General features: G+C 43.7%; 1 protein-coding gene across 1 annotated transcript; it reads right to left on the reverse strand.

Moving 5' to 3' along the window:
- Nucleotides 1-1,312: 1,312 nt before the first annotated feature.
- Nucleotides 1,313-20,499, reverse strand: LOC311065322 (moesin-like). Its single transcript, XM_084085597.1, has 13 exons — nt 20,419-20,499; nt 19,647-19,742; nt 19,342-19,464; nt 18,173-18,324; nt 17,311-17,394; nt 16,625-16,771; nt 13,628-13,724; nt 12,092-12,255; nt 11,803-11,933; nt 10,164-10,324; nt 7,523-7,615; nt 4,874-5,107; nt 1,313-2,240 (listed from the first exon to the last, which is right to left on the reverse strand). Exons 1-13 carry the CDS (start codon nt 20,479-20,481, stop codon nt 2,076-2,078), a joined length of 1,710 nt encoding a protein of 569 aa, XP_083941723.1. The 5' UTR covers nt 20,482-20,499; the 3' UTR covers nt 1,313-2,075.
- Between the last annotated feature and the right edge of the window lie 209 nt (nt 20,500-20,708).

A 20,708-nucleotide genomic window follows, 5' to 3' on the forward strand; every position in this document is an offset into this window, starting at 1 on the left:
ACCCAAAAGTAGAAAGAGTGAGTCGCCATGCTGAATGTCTGCTTCGGCCGACTCAGCGCAGTTCGAGTTGCATCCCGATAGGGACAGAATGGTAAATCATCATGTACCCCGTCAGCAAAATGATGGATACCACCAAGCAGAGCGTTGTATTAGAGAGTTGCGTCACCTCGGGGGAAGAAAACAGCGCCGGTCACGTGGCTCATGTAAACTCGAAATAGTGACAAACGCTCATATACTCCAGTGCATTCCATAAACTTCCGGTTCAGGGCTTTGTCACTATTCGCCAAGGCTCTGTAGATGACTGGTCCAATGAAGTGAACGGAGGTGACACAACTGCCCATAGATATAGAAACCTAGATACCTCATTGGCCTCTGCAGTTCATTGGAGCGACTGGTATCTCAATACAAGGCTCTTCCGCAGGGCTACTTGACTACTGGCCAATCACAGCACGTTGACTACTGGCCAATCACAGCGCGTCTAACTGACTAGTTGCTGCGCGGCTGTCTCTTAAGAAAAGACCCGCCCCACCTGCCTCTGATTGGCCTACCGAACACCCCCCTTCTGTGACGCACACGGAAGTTTCCAGCTTGCCCTGCTGAAGCGGAAGGAAGTGGAAGCACGGCCGAGATACGCACGCCTCAGAGCCGAAGGAGGCGTCTACCTTTATATGTCTATGGCTCTGCCACCAAGGTTATAGGAAGACCCACCCATAGACCCACCCTACCTGTGTCTGATTGGCTTCCTGGCAGGCATAGTTTTACTGAGGTTAGGGTTAAGGTTAGGTTTAGGCCAGGGGTGTCAAACTCATTTTGGGGTCGGGGCCAAATTGCTCAAATGGTGACTTGATGCGGGCCGAAACCAGTTGCGGACGCGCATAGCAGCCACTCTCTACTCCTCCAGATGAGAGACGCAACTGATATATACTTCTCCATACAACAGTGTTTTACCGGATTTGTGATGCTGTTGAAAAAGCGCTATCTCCATACAGGTAGAGTTGAATGGTGATGGTCCTCTGTATGCTAATGACCTTGGCTGTGGCTTCACGGCTTGGCCATTGTTCTCATAGAACAAGTTTGTCCAGTATTCAGACCCTGCCTCAGTGCATAAGAAGTTGCTGTCTATTTTTTTTCTCTCCAGAATTGGCCCGCGAAACACCACTTTGACAGGGCTGCAAGGTTGAGGTTAGGGTTAGGCATAGTTGCAAAAACTACAATATCTCACAGCTAACAGGACAGTGATGAACAGAGGATTGTATTGTACAAGATATCTGAAACCGGTTATTAATTAATAATTTATTTCCAAGAGACCAGATCCACAATTTAACACTTACCAGGACCCTGGATGTTATTTCTGTCATTAACTGATTTTCATGACTGTATCCCACAAAATCAAATAGGCTAATCAACTTGATACTAGCTATGTGACCACATAATATTGACACTTGAACACCCTTTCTGTCTATTTCACAGTGGTGCCAAACAACACTGTAAATGATAGTTATGAATGAAGGAATATGAGATAACAGGAGCATAAACCTGCAAAATCACACAGGTTTGTAAACTACTGTAAAGTGATGCTGTAATTTATGTTATGTTTCAGCAGAGCCTATATTTAGGATTAGGAATGGTTCTCCAAAGACGTCAGAGTCACTTTTTCATTGACACCGTTTTCAGATCAAATGGCACAAAAATGTTATAATTATAACAGTGTCTTAACAGTGTTTTAACCTGGCTGCACAGCCGGGAATTATTAAAACATTCCTACAAACACAATCAGTAGCTATAGCCTACATTTCCACACTCATTCTGTCTGTCTTAATTTAACCACTTAACCACATTTTCTAAAATATTTCAAAAACAGACGATCTACAAGCTCACAATGTCGCAGCGCAGTGTGAACGCGTACAACTGCTATTTTCGACAAATATTTGATTCGTAAATGTTTTTGTTTGTTCGTTTTGTTTTTATTACATTACATGTCCAAAATTGCGACACCAGGGTTAAAGTGGTTTAGCATCTCTCTCCCCATGGAGGTATCTGCTCCTTCAGGGACTCCCTCCCCACAGTAAACTCTCTCACATGGACTCAAATTCATCGATGCGCTGCTGGGTGTTGCCCTGGCGAATCTGACGGAGCGTCTTGTACTTGTCGCGGCCGTGTTTGACGTTCTCAGCGTGGATCAGGTCATTGGGCGTAATCTTGCTCTCATCCATGGCCGCAGCCAGCTCTGTGCTCAGGACCTTTGAGAGGAACACACACACGTACACACGCGCGCGCACGCACGCACGCACGCACGCACGCACGCACACACACACACACACACACACACACACACACACACACACACACACACACACACACACACACACACACACACACACACACACACACAATATGGTTCAGAACAAGATTTTATTTAGCAGTACTGTAACTTTGCACACCTATGGAATTTCACCTGATTGATTGCTCTCTATGTTCACACAATCTATCAAAAAGGGAAGCATTAATACAGTACCTATGGGAGCCCCTGGGGCCCAATTATCTTCAGCCCCCCCCCCCCCCCCTCGCACTACCTAGAATGGGCAGTTGCAATCACACTACCCACGTTGTAAGGCATTTAGTGATTTAAAAAAAGCACCTGTAGACATTTTGATTTATTGTCTGCCTACAATATTTACATGATATTTGCCGGAGGAGGGACCTTAGTGGGGCTGTAATAGGAGGGGCCGTGTACTGTGTTGGCTGAGGGGCCCACGTATTTGAGCGTTAACCTATGTACATTTTAGTAAAATGTTGTTGGCCCAGGGCCCCCCAAGGGCCCTTGGTAGTCAAGGGCCTGTCCTTATTGCCCCGGTCTATAAGATTAGAATAGTATTTATAGAATATAGAATATTGCAGAAGTAGCACAATAAAAAAGGGAACTTGAGCTAATAGCCATTCTTATCCATTTTTATCTTTCAGTTCCACTATTTCCACTCATCTGTTGGGGTTTTCTACGAAGTATTGCCTGTATTGGAGCATTCACATTGGAGCAGGCAATCAGAGAAAGTGCACCTGGTCTGCATCCCAATAGCATATTTCACTGAGAAATATTAATACACAAAAGACGGCTCAGGAGACTCTCCAAAATGAAACTACACAAAATCCCCCTTGGGGATACGTTTTATATTATTATATTCGCTTCTTTCCTCAATGTTCGGGATCTCTTAAATATTATGTTTACTCTAGTGATAGTCTATTGATAATATATTGGTTCAATATGGCGATTCACCCTCACAGTTAATAATTACCATTGGGTGCTGTCAGTCATCTGCTTGCTTACTCATGTAGTTTCCATTATTTTCATTTCATTTATTTTATAAGAATAGCTGTGTTCATGTTCTCATATACAGTACTATTATATTGATCAGACTGACTAGCAGATGAGCTCTCGTTTAGACTGTCATGAGAAGCTACAGTATATTAAAAATATCCATAAGCCAGTTTGACCTTGCAAGGTGTTGATATCTAGAGGGAACAAGCTGACCTGTTACTGGACACTTGTGTGTACTGAACACGAAAGGTCTCTGAATAAGATAGGGAGGATACATGAGATATACTGGAACAACAACGACATAGATGCTGATGCTGAATGCTCATATGATTGTAACACCTTGTGATAGGCAGGTTGAGAATAGTCATGTCTGCCTTGTTAGGCAGAGGAAGTGGCAGAGGATGACTCTGAGACTATAAAACACCTGCATTCAGATACATTGGCTGGCTTATTCTTTTATATTTTAGAAAATGTTGCAGAATAGTATATGTTCACTTAGTTAGTAATGCGATTCTATGTATTTGTGCTGTGGGTAGTGTAGCTCTTGATTGTATTATTTATTGCTGTACTACTGTCTACCTCTATGTATTTTGTTGTAATGTTGTTTGTCTCAGACCAAGGACCACAATGGAAATAAGTCGCACGACTTTCTTGTGTTTGGATCCTTGACGTTTCTCCGATGAACATGATGTAACATGTGTTCTTACTGTATGATGTCTAATAATTAAAATCAAATCAAATCAAATTGGCTAGCTTATATTAGCTTAGTTTAGCTCTATTTTTTTGTCAATGTGCACTTCATAAATCGCTATCTTGCAAAGACCTGTCAGCCTTTATTGTGTCATCTAGAGTGGTGATTAGCAATAGTTATAGTTGCATTGTGGTGCTTATGTAAAAGTACTAAATGTTCCTATTTCATATTGTCAACATACTGAGACACAGCTTCACCTGGGTAAAGGTCAGTGGCCTATATATCTTTACCAGCTTGCTCGAAGAACTGCTGGTCTATGTTTAGACGTAGATTTCTCGTCACTTTCTCATCACTTTTTCCTCATTGGCTGGTCTTGGTAAATGGCCAGCCAATGAGGGCTCAATGTCCTCTCAGAATATGGCATCTAAAGACCTACAGAGCACGATGCAATACTGTGTTCGGCCACTGTATATATCTCTAAGGTAAATCTGTGGCACTGTTTCTCACTCGGCCAGTGAAAATCTTTTTTTTCAATGTTGCCATGTTTTGTGAGAGACACAAAACATCATCATTATATTTTTTGCGGCCAGTGGAGCCCCAGCAAACAAAAACACACACACACACACACACACACACACACACACACACACACACACACACACACACACACACACACACACACACACACACACACGGTCCACATAATATGACTGTGTCATTTCTTGTTTTTAAATGATTTGAGGTTTTGGAAAATCTGTGGCCTATTCATTATTTTATTGTTTTATTTTTTAGATTTGGGAAAATCTTTGCCTATAACAGTGATAGCAGGTTGGAAGTGGTTAACATTTGCCAAAAGAACAAAGCCTGACCTTAAGGCTTCTCCTGAGCCTCTGGTTCTTCTGCGCCTCCGTCATCCTCTCCTCCTCACTGCGGTCTCGGACCATGCCGGGTAACGTCAGCTCAGCGCTGGCTTCAGCGTTGCTCTCGTCTGTCTCGTCGTGGTCTTGCATGTGACAGTTCACTGTGTCCTGGATGTGGACACCCATGAGTTTAGCCTTAAGCTCATCTTTGGTTCGCTCCAAATCAGCTTCCACCATCACGGCCTGTTAAACACAGACACACACACCACTTGCAGTGAAGCTCTATGGTTATATATATTCTGGCCCAGTTTCAATAGAAAAATATTAATTTATAATATTCGACGGGTCAGAAACTTTCTGGAAATTATGGAAAATGTGGCCCAGTTTCAAGAGAAAAATCTTCTTTATAATATCGGGAAACTTTTCTTTTTTTTTAGCATACACATAAGGCAATGTTAGGCCTTGGGTCAAGTTCCGGTTAAAATCTCCCCATTTCATGCACTGTGCGTTCAATGTCCTCTATCACATTTAGGCCAGCATCCCATTTAGTAGGAATTCAGTAGAATTACTGCATGCATTCTCACATCGCATGCACAGTGCATTCTCACATCACGCGTGCAGTGCATTCTCCCAATATGCACATTGCATTCTCCCATGACTCTCAGCATCTTGCACACTAATGCAGCGCTACTGAACCCACACTACTGCACTGTCTGAGCAGAAGGACTACCTGTTTTCCGATACGTTTACATAATGATGCGAAACCTGCAGAGCTAGTTCAGGCAGACGACTCAAAGTAGTGCCAACTGAGGTGATCAGTCACATGCATGCTTCACCTGACTGGCACGGGGTAAGGAGAGGACAGGCGTTCTACGTCATGACATGCGCCATAGACGCACTGGGTGGCAAACGGGAGCCGAACGTTCGATGGAATGCATTGAAGTCAATGAGAGCCAGGTGGACAAGCTTATGAATAAATTCTATCTTTGAATGATTGTGACCTTTGTCAATTCATCGCTTCAGGAAAATTCAGGAGACATATCACACTATGTTTTCTGAAATTTGAGGTACTGTATTTAAAAGAGCACAAAGAACATTTCTGACTGGGCAGTATAAACTCTCATTAACTTTAATCCATTCCACCACACTTCCAGCTCCAGTTTGCCTCCTAGTACCTGACGACCGGTGACAATCTGCCAGCTGGAATTGCAAGACCAAGAAAGTGACGTATTTGTCCTTGCCTTATTTACATGTCCTTGGTTTACCTGCTCATTCCTTGCTCTGCTATCTTGCTGCTCTGCTGTACTGCATGTTCTTCTGCTGCCCACGTCTCTGTTTCTATGTTCCCCTTTGGGAGTTTAACTATTTCCTTCCCTGTAGTATCTATTGGGCAGATTTTATTACAAATATTTTCATGCTATACAGGGAATTAATACATTTAGACAGCGCCTTGACACCAAAATATGTACAGTATATATATACCTATTATGCTCATAGATATTTAAATTGATTTCAATCCAAGAGGTTTCTGACTGAGCTGGGGTGAAAATATTGTATATGACATATTTCAGTTAAGTAACAAATAGTAGCCTAAAACAAAATATTGCTCAAAGTTATGCTAAATAATTAAACATACTGTAAATTAGCATGGGATTCGTTATAAGGTAAATTAGACATACATAGAGACATTTATGGTGCTTCTTGAGGACGCATGTAGCCCTTTATTTATCTGCATCTATGATTGGTTTTCAATGTGGTTTTCAATGTTTTTTTTTATTTTATAGTTTTTCATTATATGTATTGCATTTATATTGTTGTACATGATATCATCAGGGTGTCCTTGGAAAAGAGAGCTTGCTCTCAATCATCCTCTCTGGATAAATACAGGTTAATCAATGAAATTAAGGAACAAAAATACATAGACATTACATGGAACATTTCTTTTATGTAGGCGCATGTAAATGCACGCTTCCAGAGCGGTGACGCTCCAGATGAATTAAAGATGAGGCTCTTGCGGTAGAGAACAAAACAAACAATACCATTGCTCGTGGTTCCATCATCATCTGTTCACCGAAGGCAGGAACAAACACGTTTCTAAGCCATCATCACAGATGATCACATAAATTTCACATCACATTTCTATAAAATGACATTTTCATGCTGATGATGGCTTAGAGCTGAAATCTGTTCGCTTTTGCCCTAAAAAACAGAAGATGATGCTTCCGTGAGTGCTGGTATTGTGTTTGTTTTGTTGTGGTGTGTGCACCCCCCCCCCCCCCCCCCCCACACACACACACACACACACACACACACACACACACACACACACACACACACACACACACACACAGAGGTGCTTTTAACACACAGCATGTTTTGGTTGAAAAGTCTATATTCTGATAAAATCCTTGTTATAGATAGAGTGTTTGTTCAGTAACAGCTGGGTCTCTCCAGCTCTTTAGGAAAGAAAGAACTAAATCGGCCTTGTGTCTCATTCCCCTTTAACCCTGGAGATTTCACTGTGCATAAACACAGAAAAAACACGCACTGGCAACTTCTCAGTAAAGTTCCCAGTGAACATTGTTGGGTGTGACTTCTGTTTTACCCACCGTTTGACTCCTCATCTTTAATTCATGTGGAACATCACCTCACACTCACCCTCTGCTGCCACCTCTTCGCCTCTTCATCCTTCTTCTTCTTGGCTTCCTCCAGTAGAGAGATCTTAGAGGTAAGCTCCGCGAGCTCAGTGGCCTATAAGCACACGCACGCACGCAAACACGCCCACGCACACACATGCACGCACCCACGCGCACGCACATGCACACACGCACACACACACGCACACACACACACACACACACACACACACACACACACACACACACACACACAAAGAGGGACTTGGTGTTAGTTATAGATCTAAGATCAATATTGTGTGTGTGTGTGTGTGTGTGTGTGTGTGTGTGTGTGCGTGCGTGCGTGCGTGCGTGCGTGCGTGCGTGCGTGCGTGCGTGCGTGCGTGCGTGCGTGTGTTGACTGTGTTTCCATCGCTGTGGTCCCTCTGTGGATAGTAAACATGACCTCATGTGTTTTTTTGAATGTCACACTGGGTTTCATTCAACTGACTAGTAATGCAGAGTGCTACTTAGTAGCAGTGGTGGAAAAAGTACTCAAATGTTTTACTTAAGTAAAAGTATCAATACTGCAATATAGAAATACTCTGTTACAAGTAAAAAACAGAATAAAAAATTACTTGAGTAAAAGTACAAGAGTATTGGTATCAAAATGTACTTAAAGTACCAAAAGCAGAAAGTACTCATTGTGCAGAATGTCCCATTTCAGAAGTTTTCAAATGTATACAAATCTTTTGAAAATAGCAGATGCGACGCATTGTGATCTTGTAGATCTGCTATTATCACAAAGCTTGTAGATCGGCTAATTTCCCAGAATGTTCGCTCCAAAATAGGGATGCTAGGGCTCAGGTGGTTAAGAGACAGTATTCATGCTGCTCTACAGAATGCTCCCAGTGAACAGGAGGAGGAGCAGAATCATTATGCTTCTTTGAGCTGCTACACACAAAGAACCTTATAACCACTTAATAAACTAGACCTCTGTTGCCTCGGTCCTTGGACTGCCTTTTTCGGTCTACACCAAATCTCTTTGGCAAAAATAGTCGATCTAAACTCGCACAACGCATGTATTACCCCCAGAATATGGATGCTGCTGGGGTTCAAGTGGCTCATGGCATTGTTGTGGCACAACTGTTTTCCATTCAACATGTCACTATACTGTACTGCTCCAGAAACTGTCTCTTTGCAACCTGGAGACATCGCTCCCCGTCTGTTCAAACGTTAGGAGAAAGCTGCTGTTGGATGTATATGTAGACTAATATTGAAATATTGATTACAGGACTGTTTCAAGGTCTTGGGCTGGGCGCCGGCTTCTAATATATCACACAACACAACAGGATCAGGCCAGGAAACCAGGTCAAACATATAGTGTTGCCAGTAAATACCCCTCACTTTAACAGACTGAACTAAAGGTAAACAAACCCTACCCTACCAGGCATGGGTTAGATCTATTATGAAGATCAAGTTTGCCCGTCTGTCTGTCTGCGGTGGGCATGCAGACATGTCTACATGGACTGGACATGCCCCGGCATCAGCACAAAGCGGCTCCATGACCTATCGTTTAGCTCCACCCTTAGTTAGGCCAACGTGTTCCCTGGAGGATGAACCCTACCCATTTGAGTGAGCCCTTGACTTTTTGTCTAGCACCACCCTCGAATAGCATCGTGCCATGATGGCACCAGACCACATCTCATTTTAAGACCAACACACTTGCACGCGTGAATCGTAAATTGTCACTTCACTGTCATCTGGGGACCCCCCCCCCCCCCCCCCCCCCCCCAATATCATATGGGGGGGAGGAGATGCACAAGAGCCTTGTTGCGCCAGACAGGAGATAGGGCCGGCTTGCTCTTGTTTTGTATATTGTGACACGTGACATATACCAGTAAGACTCCCTAATCGGGAGATAAGCGACCGTAGGTCACATGTATACAGAAGAGGGCTGTAACGGCGATTGGTTCCTAGTTGTGTGGGCAATGTATAGTTTTGTTTGGTGGTCTAAGAAATGTGGTGGCAGGCATGTTGATGACATGAGTGTAGACATACTGTGTAGTGTGTAGCAATTTGCGTGTTTTTAGGGGCAAAACTGTAGGAGTAGTGGGCAAAAATGTGTTGTGAAAAGCGGCCTGAAGGTGGCGCTAGAAGAGGGCCATGTGAGAAATTAGGGGTGGGGTGTCCGCGTTGCCTTGGCGGACGAATAGGTACCGGCCGCGGCTCTCCCGGACGCTCCTAGCCCGAGTTACGGCATTTTATGTGAGCTGCAGTGGCAGGGGGTCCTCCACTGGGGGCGCCACCACTTTTGCATCCGTTCTGGAGCACCAGGAGTGGGTGGTCCCCGGGAATGCCCCGTGAGCAGCCCCGTTGGGGTGGTCATTTGGTAATTAGTCCACATGTGCTCATTTTTTACACTTGGGGGTCCCCGAGGCAGCTGGGGGTCCCTGGAGCTCCGGGGGTCCTTGGAGGGTGTAGTTTGGCAGGTAAGGAGTGTGTGTGCAAAATCTGGCATGGATCGGGGCAACGGGTGCGGAGATATGAGCAGGGCAAAAGTGTGACGGGACGTGTGTGACGGAGTGACGTGACGGACGGACACCTGGAGCAGGTTTCTATAGTAAATGCGACCTACGGTCGCAATTAGTAGTTGTTGTTATTGTTGTTGTGTGACTGCGCACCACGTTGTCCTGGTTCTGCAGCTGGTTGTCAGACTGATCTAGCAGAGCGGCCTTGGCCTCCACAGCAGCCCTGCGGTCCATGTCCAGCTTCTCAGCCTCGTCCTGGGCCATGGTCCTCTCCTTGTCCAGCTCCAGAGCTCTGCGCGTCTGCTCCTCCAGCTCTGAAACACACACACATGGACATGGATGTACATGTCATGCGTATGCACGCTAGGGTTGGGCCGAGAAAGTAATTTTCACAATTGCAAGAGAAAATATCGACATTATCAAGCGTCTACACATCGGCATAACAAGTGTTTATGAAATTAACAACCACTTAAGCTCTATATACACAATAACTGAGCAAAATCTCTGTACGTCCGTCTGTTGTTCACATCTCAAGAACCGTACACTATATGGGCATAAAAGGGACACAGACAAACAGACAGGTAGGCTACAACAGGTAACTCTGACAATGGGTATATTGGGTAATGCATAACCGGGTGGTGCATGCATCCCCAACTTGCATCGTTCCCAACTTGCGTGGTCCCTGAGTAGCGAAAATACCCGATCTACGAGATCACAACACGTTGTGATGCAATGCGTTGTTTGCCATTTTCACCTACAACGACATGCCCAAAAAGGGACACCAAGGTTACATTTTTAGGCAATTTCATTTACAAAGAATGCATACATAATTTATTCTTAAATATTTGAGTGGAAATAAAACATGGTTGCTTTTTATCCTGCGGGGTGGAAATAACGTTTTACCATGTAAGTGACCTACTAAATCTAGAGTGCAAAGAAAGCCTTCCATTTGCATACATAGGCTAAGATTATTCCAAATGTATCAGAATGGTGGGATCGTTTGTTTTATAATCTAACATTACGTTAAATATCGCAATAAAATAATTGTAATCAAATAATTTATACAGCCTACTGGCATACAAATCATTCCTAGGTAACACTATTTAAAGAGGTGGTGCCATGGTTTTGCACTTTTTCTGTTTGTCATGTGTCTATGAGGTTGATAGAACTTCATTAAGCCCCCTGGTGGTGTTCTTATGGTGTTTTATGTCTTCTCTGACTATTTTGAGTTTCTACCTGGAGGCTGAAACCTTGAGGGTCAAATGTGCCAATAGAAAAACAGCCCTTTAGTGACATAATACAGTGACAAAATATGCCCTCCCCCTCATTATCATAACACAACAGGTGTGGGCATGAGGAGGAGGAGGGAGTAGGACAGGTTGGTGGTGCTAAGGTGGTGGAGGAGGTACTAAGGTGAGAACCAGGTATACTTAATGAACTGGAGGCGTGTCCACATAAAAACATAATTTTAACAATTTCTGTACACTTTTCCTCCTAGTATAACCATAATACATGATGATTATGTTTTGGGGGAGGGAAATCACTGAAAATCACGGCACCCCGTCTTTAACATCCCCATAAAGGAGTAAGTAAAATCAAATAGATATATACTCACAAGGACCCACACAAAAACATCTGGCAAGCCGATCACATTATTCCATTATAAACCTTGTGCTGAACCCTGAACTCAGAGCTACTTCATTATCCCTAAGACATCCCGACTCTGACCTTTAACCAGACACAGAAACTACAGCAGCAGAAAGAGACATTTGTATTCAGATTGTCGTCAGACCATCCTGAGCTCTCTTGGTCTGCTCCTCAATCTGCCTCAATCTCTGCATCAGCTCCATGGTCTCCCGGGCAATCTTCTCAGTTTCCTTCTCAGCATTCTCTCGCTTCTTCTTTTCACTCTCCAGCAAGGCCCTGAGAGAAGGATCACGTGTAAAGAGAAAACTCCATCGAAAAATATAAAGTATGAAAACTGAAAGACAGTTCTCTCTTTTTGTTTTTATGGGTGAGGATGTGCGAACTGTCAACGCAACGGTAACGAGCACAGCTTGAGCTCCGTCTAACCTTCTCACCTTTCTATCTGACGTTTGTTCTTCTCCTCCCTGGCCTGGGCCTTCATCTGCTGAACCTCGATGGTGTCAGGCTTCCGTCTGCGCATGTACAGGTCATGGTTCCCAATGCACAGCGCCAGAATGCGCTTGTTGATGCGGAGACGAGGGGCGTAGAAAACAAAGTCCTTGAACGCAAACACAAGTCCTGTAAAACATCTGGGGCCATCCCATGAACTTTAACACCAAGTTTTGCTTCCTTTCAGGTTCTGAAGTGTACTCAAACCATGACTCAGCAATTCTTTGTGCTCATGTGAACAGAAACAGAAGTGAACTCAGATCCCTCTAAAGCGAACCGAACTTGGTCCAGAGTTTGGTTCTTTTGTGGTTCTTCTTTCGGAACCAACTGAAAAAAACATTTTTTTCTTTAACATAATACGTATGGACATAAAATTGCAGATTCATGGTCTAAGTCAGCTATTGTCAAAGAGTCAGCTATTGTCAAAGTGGAGTACTAATACCGCCTGGGGTACGTGGATCGATTTGCCTTCCCAAACAGTCCATTTGAAACAAATCTAAGTGAAGCGAGTACAAATAAACACTAGCATAAAAACAAGACAAAAAGTTGGGTTTGTTTCGCTCTCTCTAGCTCTCTGTGTCAGTCTCGCACGCAGGCATGGCGCACGCACGCACGCACGCACGCACGCACGCACGCACGCACGCACGCACGCACGCACGCACACACACACACACACACACACACACACACACACACACACACACACACAGTAACCTTGCATCAGTTGATGCCCTCTGTAACAATATATTACATATTATATTTTTATAACCACTGGTCTAAGTCCACCTCAGAAGCTGAAAGGAATCAAATGTGAAAACACATTAATCTTTCAGCAAGACACTGTATATTAGACAGCAATTTGTTTTTCTCCTTTAAATATAGATTTAAGCTTACCCATGTCAACAAAACAGCGATCTTAAACTAAATTAAACGCATTATAAGCAATTCACACTGCAGTTCCCAGCTTTATTTTGCTACTTTAAGTTATATAGTTACATTGCTATCTCTAAAAGTGTCTGACTAGTAGAACGTTCAAAGTAGAAAGTTATACACAGCAGTTCAAGTTATTTTTCTATAGCTGTTTTAATCACTAGCGTCCCTATTCTGGGGCGAAACATTCGGTGAAAATAGCAGATATATATATATGAATATAGGATAGATAGACTCCTGGGGGTCCTTGGCCCCAGCGATTTCTCAAGTTGCTCTTCACTTAGGCTTCTGTGGTGTAAATTACCAGGCAACCAGCCTGATGGTATTAGAGCCTATAATGCCTAAAAGAATTGCAAGCTTGCACACCTGTTTCCAAATGTGGCTAATTTACTTGCAAATGCTTTAGTTGCATTGTATTTAGTGTCTTTGTTTTCGTAATTTATTCTCAAGGCAGCACACTTTGTAAATGAAGGTTTCCCCCCTGATGTGCCCCCGAGTAATACATAGAGGCTGGAGTGAATGGATTGAACTGTAAGAAAGGTTTGCAGTACCGGCGCCTTCTTGTCGATTGGCTTGATGACAAACTTCTTGTCGTTGAAGGAGATATTTTTGATCTCGCTCCAGGGAAAGCCGATCTTTGGGGTCATTCTGGTGAAGCAGAAAGAAACAGACAGCGTGTTTAAAGAGCTCTGTAACACTGGCTCTCAACATCAGAGGTGGGGAGACCACCAGCATTCCGAATGGACCCTTGTGACCCTTTAACTTGGAGAGAATACAAATCCACTCTCTCAGACTTAAATGAACACTGAGAGAGTTTGGCGTTCCAGAGAAAACTAATCTTATCAAATGGGGGTTCCGTGGCCTAGTGCATATAAAACTGGGTTCCAGACAATTTTAGGATCCATTTTACGGTTCTGGTACTCACATACAGAGCCCTAAATGGTCAGGCACCTGCATATTTACGTGACCTTCTGCTCCACCCATGATGTGGCCCGTAGGTCTCCGAGATCCTAATCCCAGGCCCTGCTGGTTGTGCCTCGCACAGGATTAAAGACTATGCGTGATTGAGCCTTTGCTAGTTTCGCCATAGGCTACATTATATTTAACAGTCTAGGTTCCCAGACTGTTAAAGACTCACCTGTTCAAACAAGCTTTTACATACGCTGTTTGTTATTGCGACCGTAGGTCGCATTTACTATAGAAACCTGCTCCAGGTGTCCGTCCGTCACGTCACTCCGTCACACACGTCCCGTCACACTTTTGCCCTGCTCATATCTCCGCACCCGTTGCCCCGATCCATGCCAGATTTTGCACACACACTCCTTACCTGCCAAACTACACCCTCCAAGGACCCCCGGAGCTCCAGGGACCCCCAGCTGCCTCGGGGACCCCCAAGTGTAAAAAATGAGCACATGTGGACTAATTACCAAATGACCACCCCAACGGGGCTGCTCACGGGGCATTCCCGGGGACCACCCACTCCTGGTGCTCCAGAACGGATGCAAAAGTGGTGGCGCCCCCAGTGGAGGACCCCCTGCCACTGCAGCTCACATAAAATGCCGTAACTCGGGCTAGGAGCGTCCGGGAGAGCCGCGGCCGGTACCTATTCGTCCGCCAAGGCAACGCGGACACCCCACCCCTAATTTCTCACATGGCCCTCTTCTAGCGCCACCTTCAGGCCGCTTTTCACAACACATTTTTGCCCACTACTCCTACAGTTTTGCCCCTAAAAACACGCAAATTGCTACACACTACACAGTATGTCTACACTCATGTCATCAACATGCCTGCCACCACATTTCTTAGACCACCAAACAAAACTATACATTGCCCACACAACTAGGAACCAATCGCCGTTACAGCCCTCTTCTGTATACATGTGACCTACGGTCGCTTATCTCCCGATTAGGGAGTCTTACTGGTTACAGCTCTTTGTATTGTGACCTGTCTGTGGTTGATTGGCGATTGTCTTATTTTGTCTTTTAATTGTATTATTGACATTTACTTCTGCTTTTAAACTTGTGAAGCACTTTTTGACTTTGTGTCTGTGAAATGTGCTCTAAAAATAGGATTTACCGTTGTTTTGTTAGTGAGTCAGGATGGAAGTGACTGTGGCAGTGCCACACAAGAGAGATGCTGCCATCGCAAAAAACAACGACTGCTCATGTGATATCACAGTGCTTATGTTGTTAAAGGAGTAAGAGTCAATGACATCCAAGTGGGGTCAACCACACGCACACTTCTTTGCTATTAGAGGAAGCCTGGTCAATGTTCCGTTGAAAGTTGCACTCCATGCAAGCAGAAGATGCAAATGTGCGTTAATTGCTCCTTCGCTCGCATAGAATGGAAATGAACGGGGGGCTATTTATTTTCTTATTTGGTCTGCTCGCTCGCTCTGTTTTGCTGTGGTTTTTCATGTTCATTATTGTTCTGCAGTGCTTTTGTTATCATTTAATTTCTGAATTTGTACGCTTTTGAGTGCCTTTTATGTCTTTAAATGCCTTTTTATGCCTTGAGTATAGCTTCAAGGATAAAATATTCAAGGTGGTTCAAGATTCAAGCTTTGAAATATATGAAATAAACAAGGACTGTGAAGGACTGTGACTTTGAACAGCAAAAAATACTTGCACAGAACTACCACAAATTCATAACATTTACGCCACTCGCTGCAAAAGCAAATGGTAAAGCCTTGACACTAGCCACCCCGCTCAAGTTCTGTTCTTTCTCCTTCCATCTAAACAACGTTGCGGACGCATCAAATCACACAGCAGCCATCTCAATAACAGTTAATTTCCACAGGCTGTCAGGTTGCTGAACAGCGGACGCACCCATATGAACCACACATTGTTGTTGTGTAATACTGTATGCAATGTTATCGTGTAGGAGAGACGGTAAGTTGAGCCACTGGGTAAGATGAGCCACAGCATGTTTCAAGGAATCCAAAAACGCATGGCGCTGATTGGTCTAGGACTGGAGAAGTTGAGCTTATATTAAATCAATGAGAAAAAAAAAGATAATGTCTTATTTAATACATTGCAGTTTAAGAAGAGAGTGAAAAGTTGTTTTCCGTAAATGACAAAATCTTATTCCAAATAGTTTATAGAATCAGAACAGCTACTCAATTTATCCCAAACTGGGTGTAAGTTGTGCCAAAGACACAACTTGAATTTATAGGGGTGCACAAGAACAAGAATGTAGTGTGTCATTATTGTACTGAAAGTTGGCTGTGGCAATGTGTTATAACTAAAAATGTAAAAAGTTTGCACTGCATCTTACCCCAATTCCTTACAGTATATCGTGTACATAATATGCACATATGAGTCTATGTAGGTCAATATGTGTTTTGAAGGTTTTTGAATGGTGTGTCCAGAAGTATTTCATTGTATTACAACATGACCATAAAGTTGAACTTGAATCCACATAGTGATTATATTGTGTGGACACACTAGGTCAGGAATAAATCCTAAAATCGGGTATTTTCGCTACTCAGGGAATAAAACACCTCCTCTGTTTTAGTTTGGGTAGTGAACCACTTTAAGCTGTCCTACTTGTCTGTCTTGTCATAGATGTTGAGGCCCAGCGCGTCCACCCCCAGCCACAGCTCCGATCCTTTCTTGTTCTTTATGTTGAAATAGTTCACTCCATACATCTCCAGGTCCTGGGCTATCTTCAGATACTCCATCATGGCATCTTCTCTGTACAGGAGTTTATGGAGAACAGTAACAAATACATTTTGTATCTACTCTTATTCACTTATAGCAGGCATGCAGTACCACCAGTGATCGGTTCTTTGTCTGCAACACTGTACAAACCTAGTCAACAAACACCAACAGAAATGTATTGTATTGAGTTAATGCAAGATTTACGCATAATTTGTTTCATATTCACAAGGCGCATACATTACCAGTCAGCTAAAGAGCCAGGCTAGATAGTGGGCAGCAGCAACGCAGCACCATACGGCCTACAGTACTACTACTACTACTACTACTACTACTACTACTACTACTACTACTACTACTACTACTACTATAAAGGTTAACCACATGAACCTTGTTCTATGGGCAAAAATAACAAATCTACACTGCATCACAAGTTGTAGATCAGCTATTTTCGGTGAAGAGAATTAGTGTAGAGGGGGGAAAAGGAGAGGGCATAGACTAGTATAGACCCCTGGTCCATACGAGTCTAGGTCCCCTGGTATAAAGGGTTTAAGCGGTTAAATAAATAAAAGTACCTGAGTACTCCTTTGTGCTCTTGGTGCCACACTTTGATTCTTTCCTCCCATTCATCTTTATTCAGCTTGTGCTGTTCCAAAACCCTGGTGTTAAGGGAGGAGAAGAGATGGATCAATCGGGACCATGACAGCCGAGAGAGACCCAGTGAGACTGACCCCGGGTTAATACTGATTGTACCGTGGCATCCATTTGAAGGAGCCTCAAATGCACTGTAAAAATCCTGAGTGTTCATTTAATTCTCAGAGTCACAGGTCCGTTGGGTTCCATTTGTAACACACTCCAGTTAAAGGTGATATAAGTGATACAGTATATTTTTTATTTTGTTCAAATAAGTGTTAAATAGATCTATAATCTGGTTGCTATAGTAACAGTGTTCAGTAACAGGGATCTCCCCGTCTCTCCAACTCTTTCGGTAAACAGAACATTTTCAACTAGGATACCATTTAGATCCAATCAGGAGATATACCGCATACGCTAGGATGCAGGATAAAATATTTTAGTGAAATTGGAAGTGATGAAACAAAGCAAAAATAGCAGACATAATTGGAACTGGAACACTGCAAAATTTAACCTGATAAATGGCCTTTGTGGGGTTCTCTCTCCTGACTGGATAAAATTAGCATCCCAACCTGAAAATGTATTTTCTGAATCATTACTGAATTTAGAATAGTAATCAAGTTAATGCTTTAACTTTTTAGCAAAAAAAGTGTTTTCCCTTCCCTCCTTTTTTTTATTTATTAAAAAAAAAAAAAACATCACTTATACCCCCTTTTAATTTAACTCAGTTACCGGTCAGTTTGATTCCATTAACCCTCTCAGACCTAAATGAACACCTATAGTATTGTTGTGTGTACTTCACACCTCTGTGGCAGCAGCTTCTCCTTGCTGAGGTAGCCGGGCACATGGTAGTCCTTCCTGAAGGCCCCGTGTTTGGTCTGAACGGCGTACGAAGCCAGAAGCACCGCCGTCTCTGGCGGGCAGTAGATGTCGTCGTTCAGAATGCACTCTTTCACCTGTAAACGTGTGACCAGAAAAGGTGAGCAAAAGCAAAAGAAGTCCTGATGCAATATGTTATCTGTGTGTGTGTGTGTGTGTGTGTGTGTGTGTGTGTGTGTGTGTGTGTGTGTGTGTGTGTGTGTGTGTGTGTGTGTGTGTGTGTGTGTGTGTGTGTGTGTGTGTAGTCACTATGTTATGTGACCTGCATAAAAGTTCAGCAACTCAGGACGGGCCCATTAAGTTCAGAGACTTCACACCTAAATGTTACATAATTTGCCTCTTACATACCTGTAGTATATGAACCTGTAGCTCCTGTTTCTAGCCTGCGGTAGTTCAGTTGCAACTGCTTCTGCCAACCAGTTGCCAATTGAATGTGTGTCTGAGACTCATGTAGTGAGTCATGTAGCCTAAAGGAAGTGAATGAAGACTTTGAAGGAATTTAATGAACATGTTTTTGAGGTCACATTGACTTTGACCTCCTACTTCTAATCAGTTAATTATTGAGTCCAAGTGGATGTTTGTCATGAAATTCCTTCAAAGCCTCCTGAGATATTGTGTTCACGTGGTTGGGACAGACGGACGGACTAGACTTAAGGACGGACGGGTGCCATGTGCTAATATTTATTTATCTGACCTGACTGTTTGCCAAACTAGTGCAGCAAATGAATTCTGGGGCAAATATTATAATAATAATAATGGTAATAGCAGTGACAGTGTCTGTCTGTCTGTCTGTCTGTCTGTCTGTCTGTCTGTCTGTCTGTCTGTCAGCTGATAATCTCTGGCACCACTCGAGATTAGCCACTTAAACCCTACAGTACTACTACTTACTGTAGTTCATTGGGGTCCCTCAGGGCTCTATACTCGATCTGCTCCTTTTTCCCCTCTACACCAAATCTCTTAGCCAAAAATCTACAAGTAGATCTACAAGTTCACAATGCCTTGCCGTGACGTGTTGTGAGCTTGTATAGATCTGCTATTTCCGACAGACGTTCACCCCGGAATTCACACACACCCACAGATCCACCTCCACTAACCTGCAGGAAGAAGAGTCGCTGGGTCGCCTCCTGGATCAGCTCCTCCGCCACCTCCTCCGGGTAAAACTTGGCTCTGAACTTAATGAGTAGAGGGTTCTCCCGCTTGATATCCTGTGCCGTCACCTGGGGCCGTGGTCCCCCCGGACGCATTAGGAGGACACATAAGAGTAGGGCAGTGTGCTAATTAGCCTCGGAGGAGTGACACCAGAACACATGACCAAAACCATAACAATCTATGACGTCAGCACAATGCAACTGGGGATTACAAACGTGACATAAGTCTCCATGGAGAGAGTTTCTCTCACCCTCTTGTTGAGCTTCAGCCAGGTGGAGAAGCCCTTGCTGTCCTGGTACTGCAGGCCGAAGAACCAGGTCTCCCTCAGCCCGATGGTCTTTACAATCTGAACACATGGAGCATGCACACGCATTTAAATGTGTTCAGAGCTTGTCTTGGTGTTCTGCACGGTAACAGGAAAGGTGGGCACCAAAAACATTCTGGGGGGCACAAGGGAAAACTGGGCACCCCGAAGAGTGGGCACTTTGGGGGAAGAAGAGTGGGCACTAGGGAAATCTGGGCACAAAAACAGAGTGGGCACCGGGAAAACTGGGCACCTCGAAAGAGTGGGCACTATATCGAAATGTGGGCACCAAAACAGAGTGCCCGCCTTTTATTCTTCAGCACACTTCTACAACAATTCAGCGTCTATCTCAAAGTCACACTGTGTAACGTTTTCAACTAAAAGATTTTTTTTTCACTGGCATATTTTTCACAAAAAACATTCCACATAAATGCGTGACCAGACCACTTCTCTAGCGTTGTCTGCCCTAAATAACATAGGCACTCAGTGCTTTGGAACTGCAAATGTGTTTTTTTTTCCTGGAAATGGAGCAAAACCAGCAGCAAAAAGAAGCTATGAACAGAAAGACTCCAATTACAAAATTACACAAAATTACACTGTATGACTTCAAGCACTTCCCAAATAGTGCGTCACTAACCAATGTAGACTATTTATAGTACATGTTCATTGGTCTGTTTGTCTCCCTGGTTGTCTGTTTAGAAGGGACTGGACAGTGTACCTGGTCAAACAGCTGCTTGCCGGTTGTGCTGGGCAGGATGGCAAATTCCAGCTCAGCATCCATCGTGGTGACTCGGACATTGATCTGCGGAAGAGGAACAGGAGAGTGACAATATGAGAGATTCAGCCATCTGTGTCACTGAGAGGTCATATCTCATATGTCACATGTTCAGACTGACAGTCCAAATCAGATTTTTGGCCTATCCAGATTGGCTTTATAGTTTCCAGTTGGTTTAATCAAGTCAAAATAACAGTGTGGACAGTCAGTCCTACAGATCAGATTTGAGAAAC

This window comes from Gymnoscopelus microlampas (assembly GCF_963454915.1).
Source record: "Gymnoscopelus microlampas genome assembly, chromosome: 18".
NCBI lineage: Eukaryota > Metazoa > Chordata > Actinopteri > Myctophiformes > Myctophidae > Gymnoscopelus > Gymnoscopelus microlampas.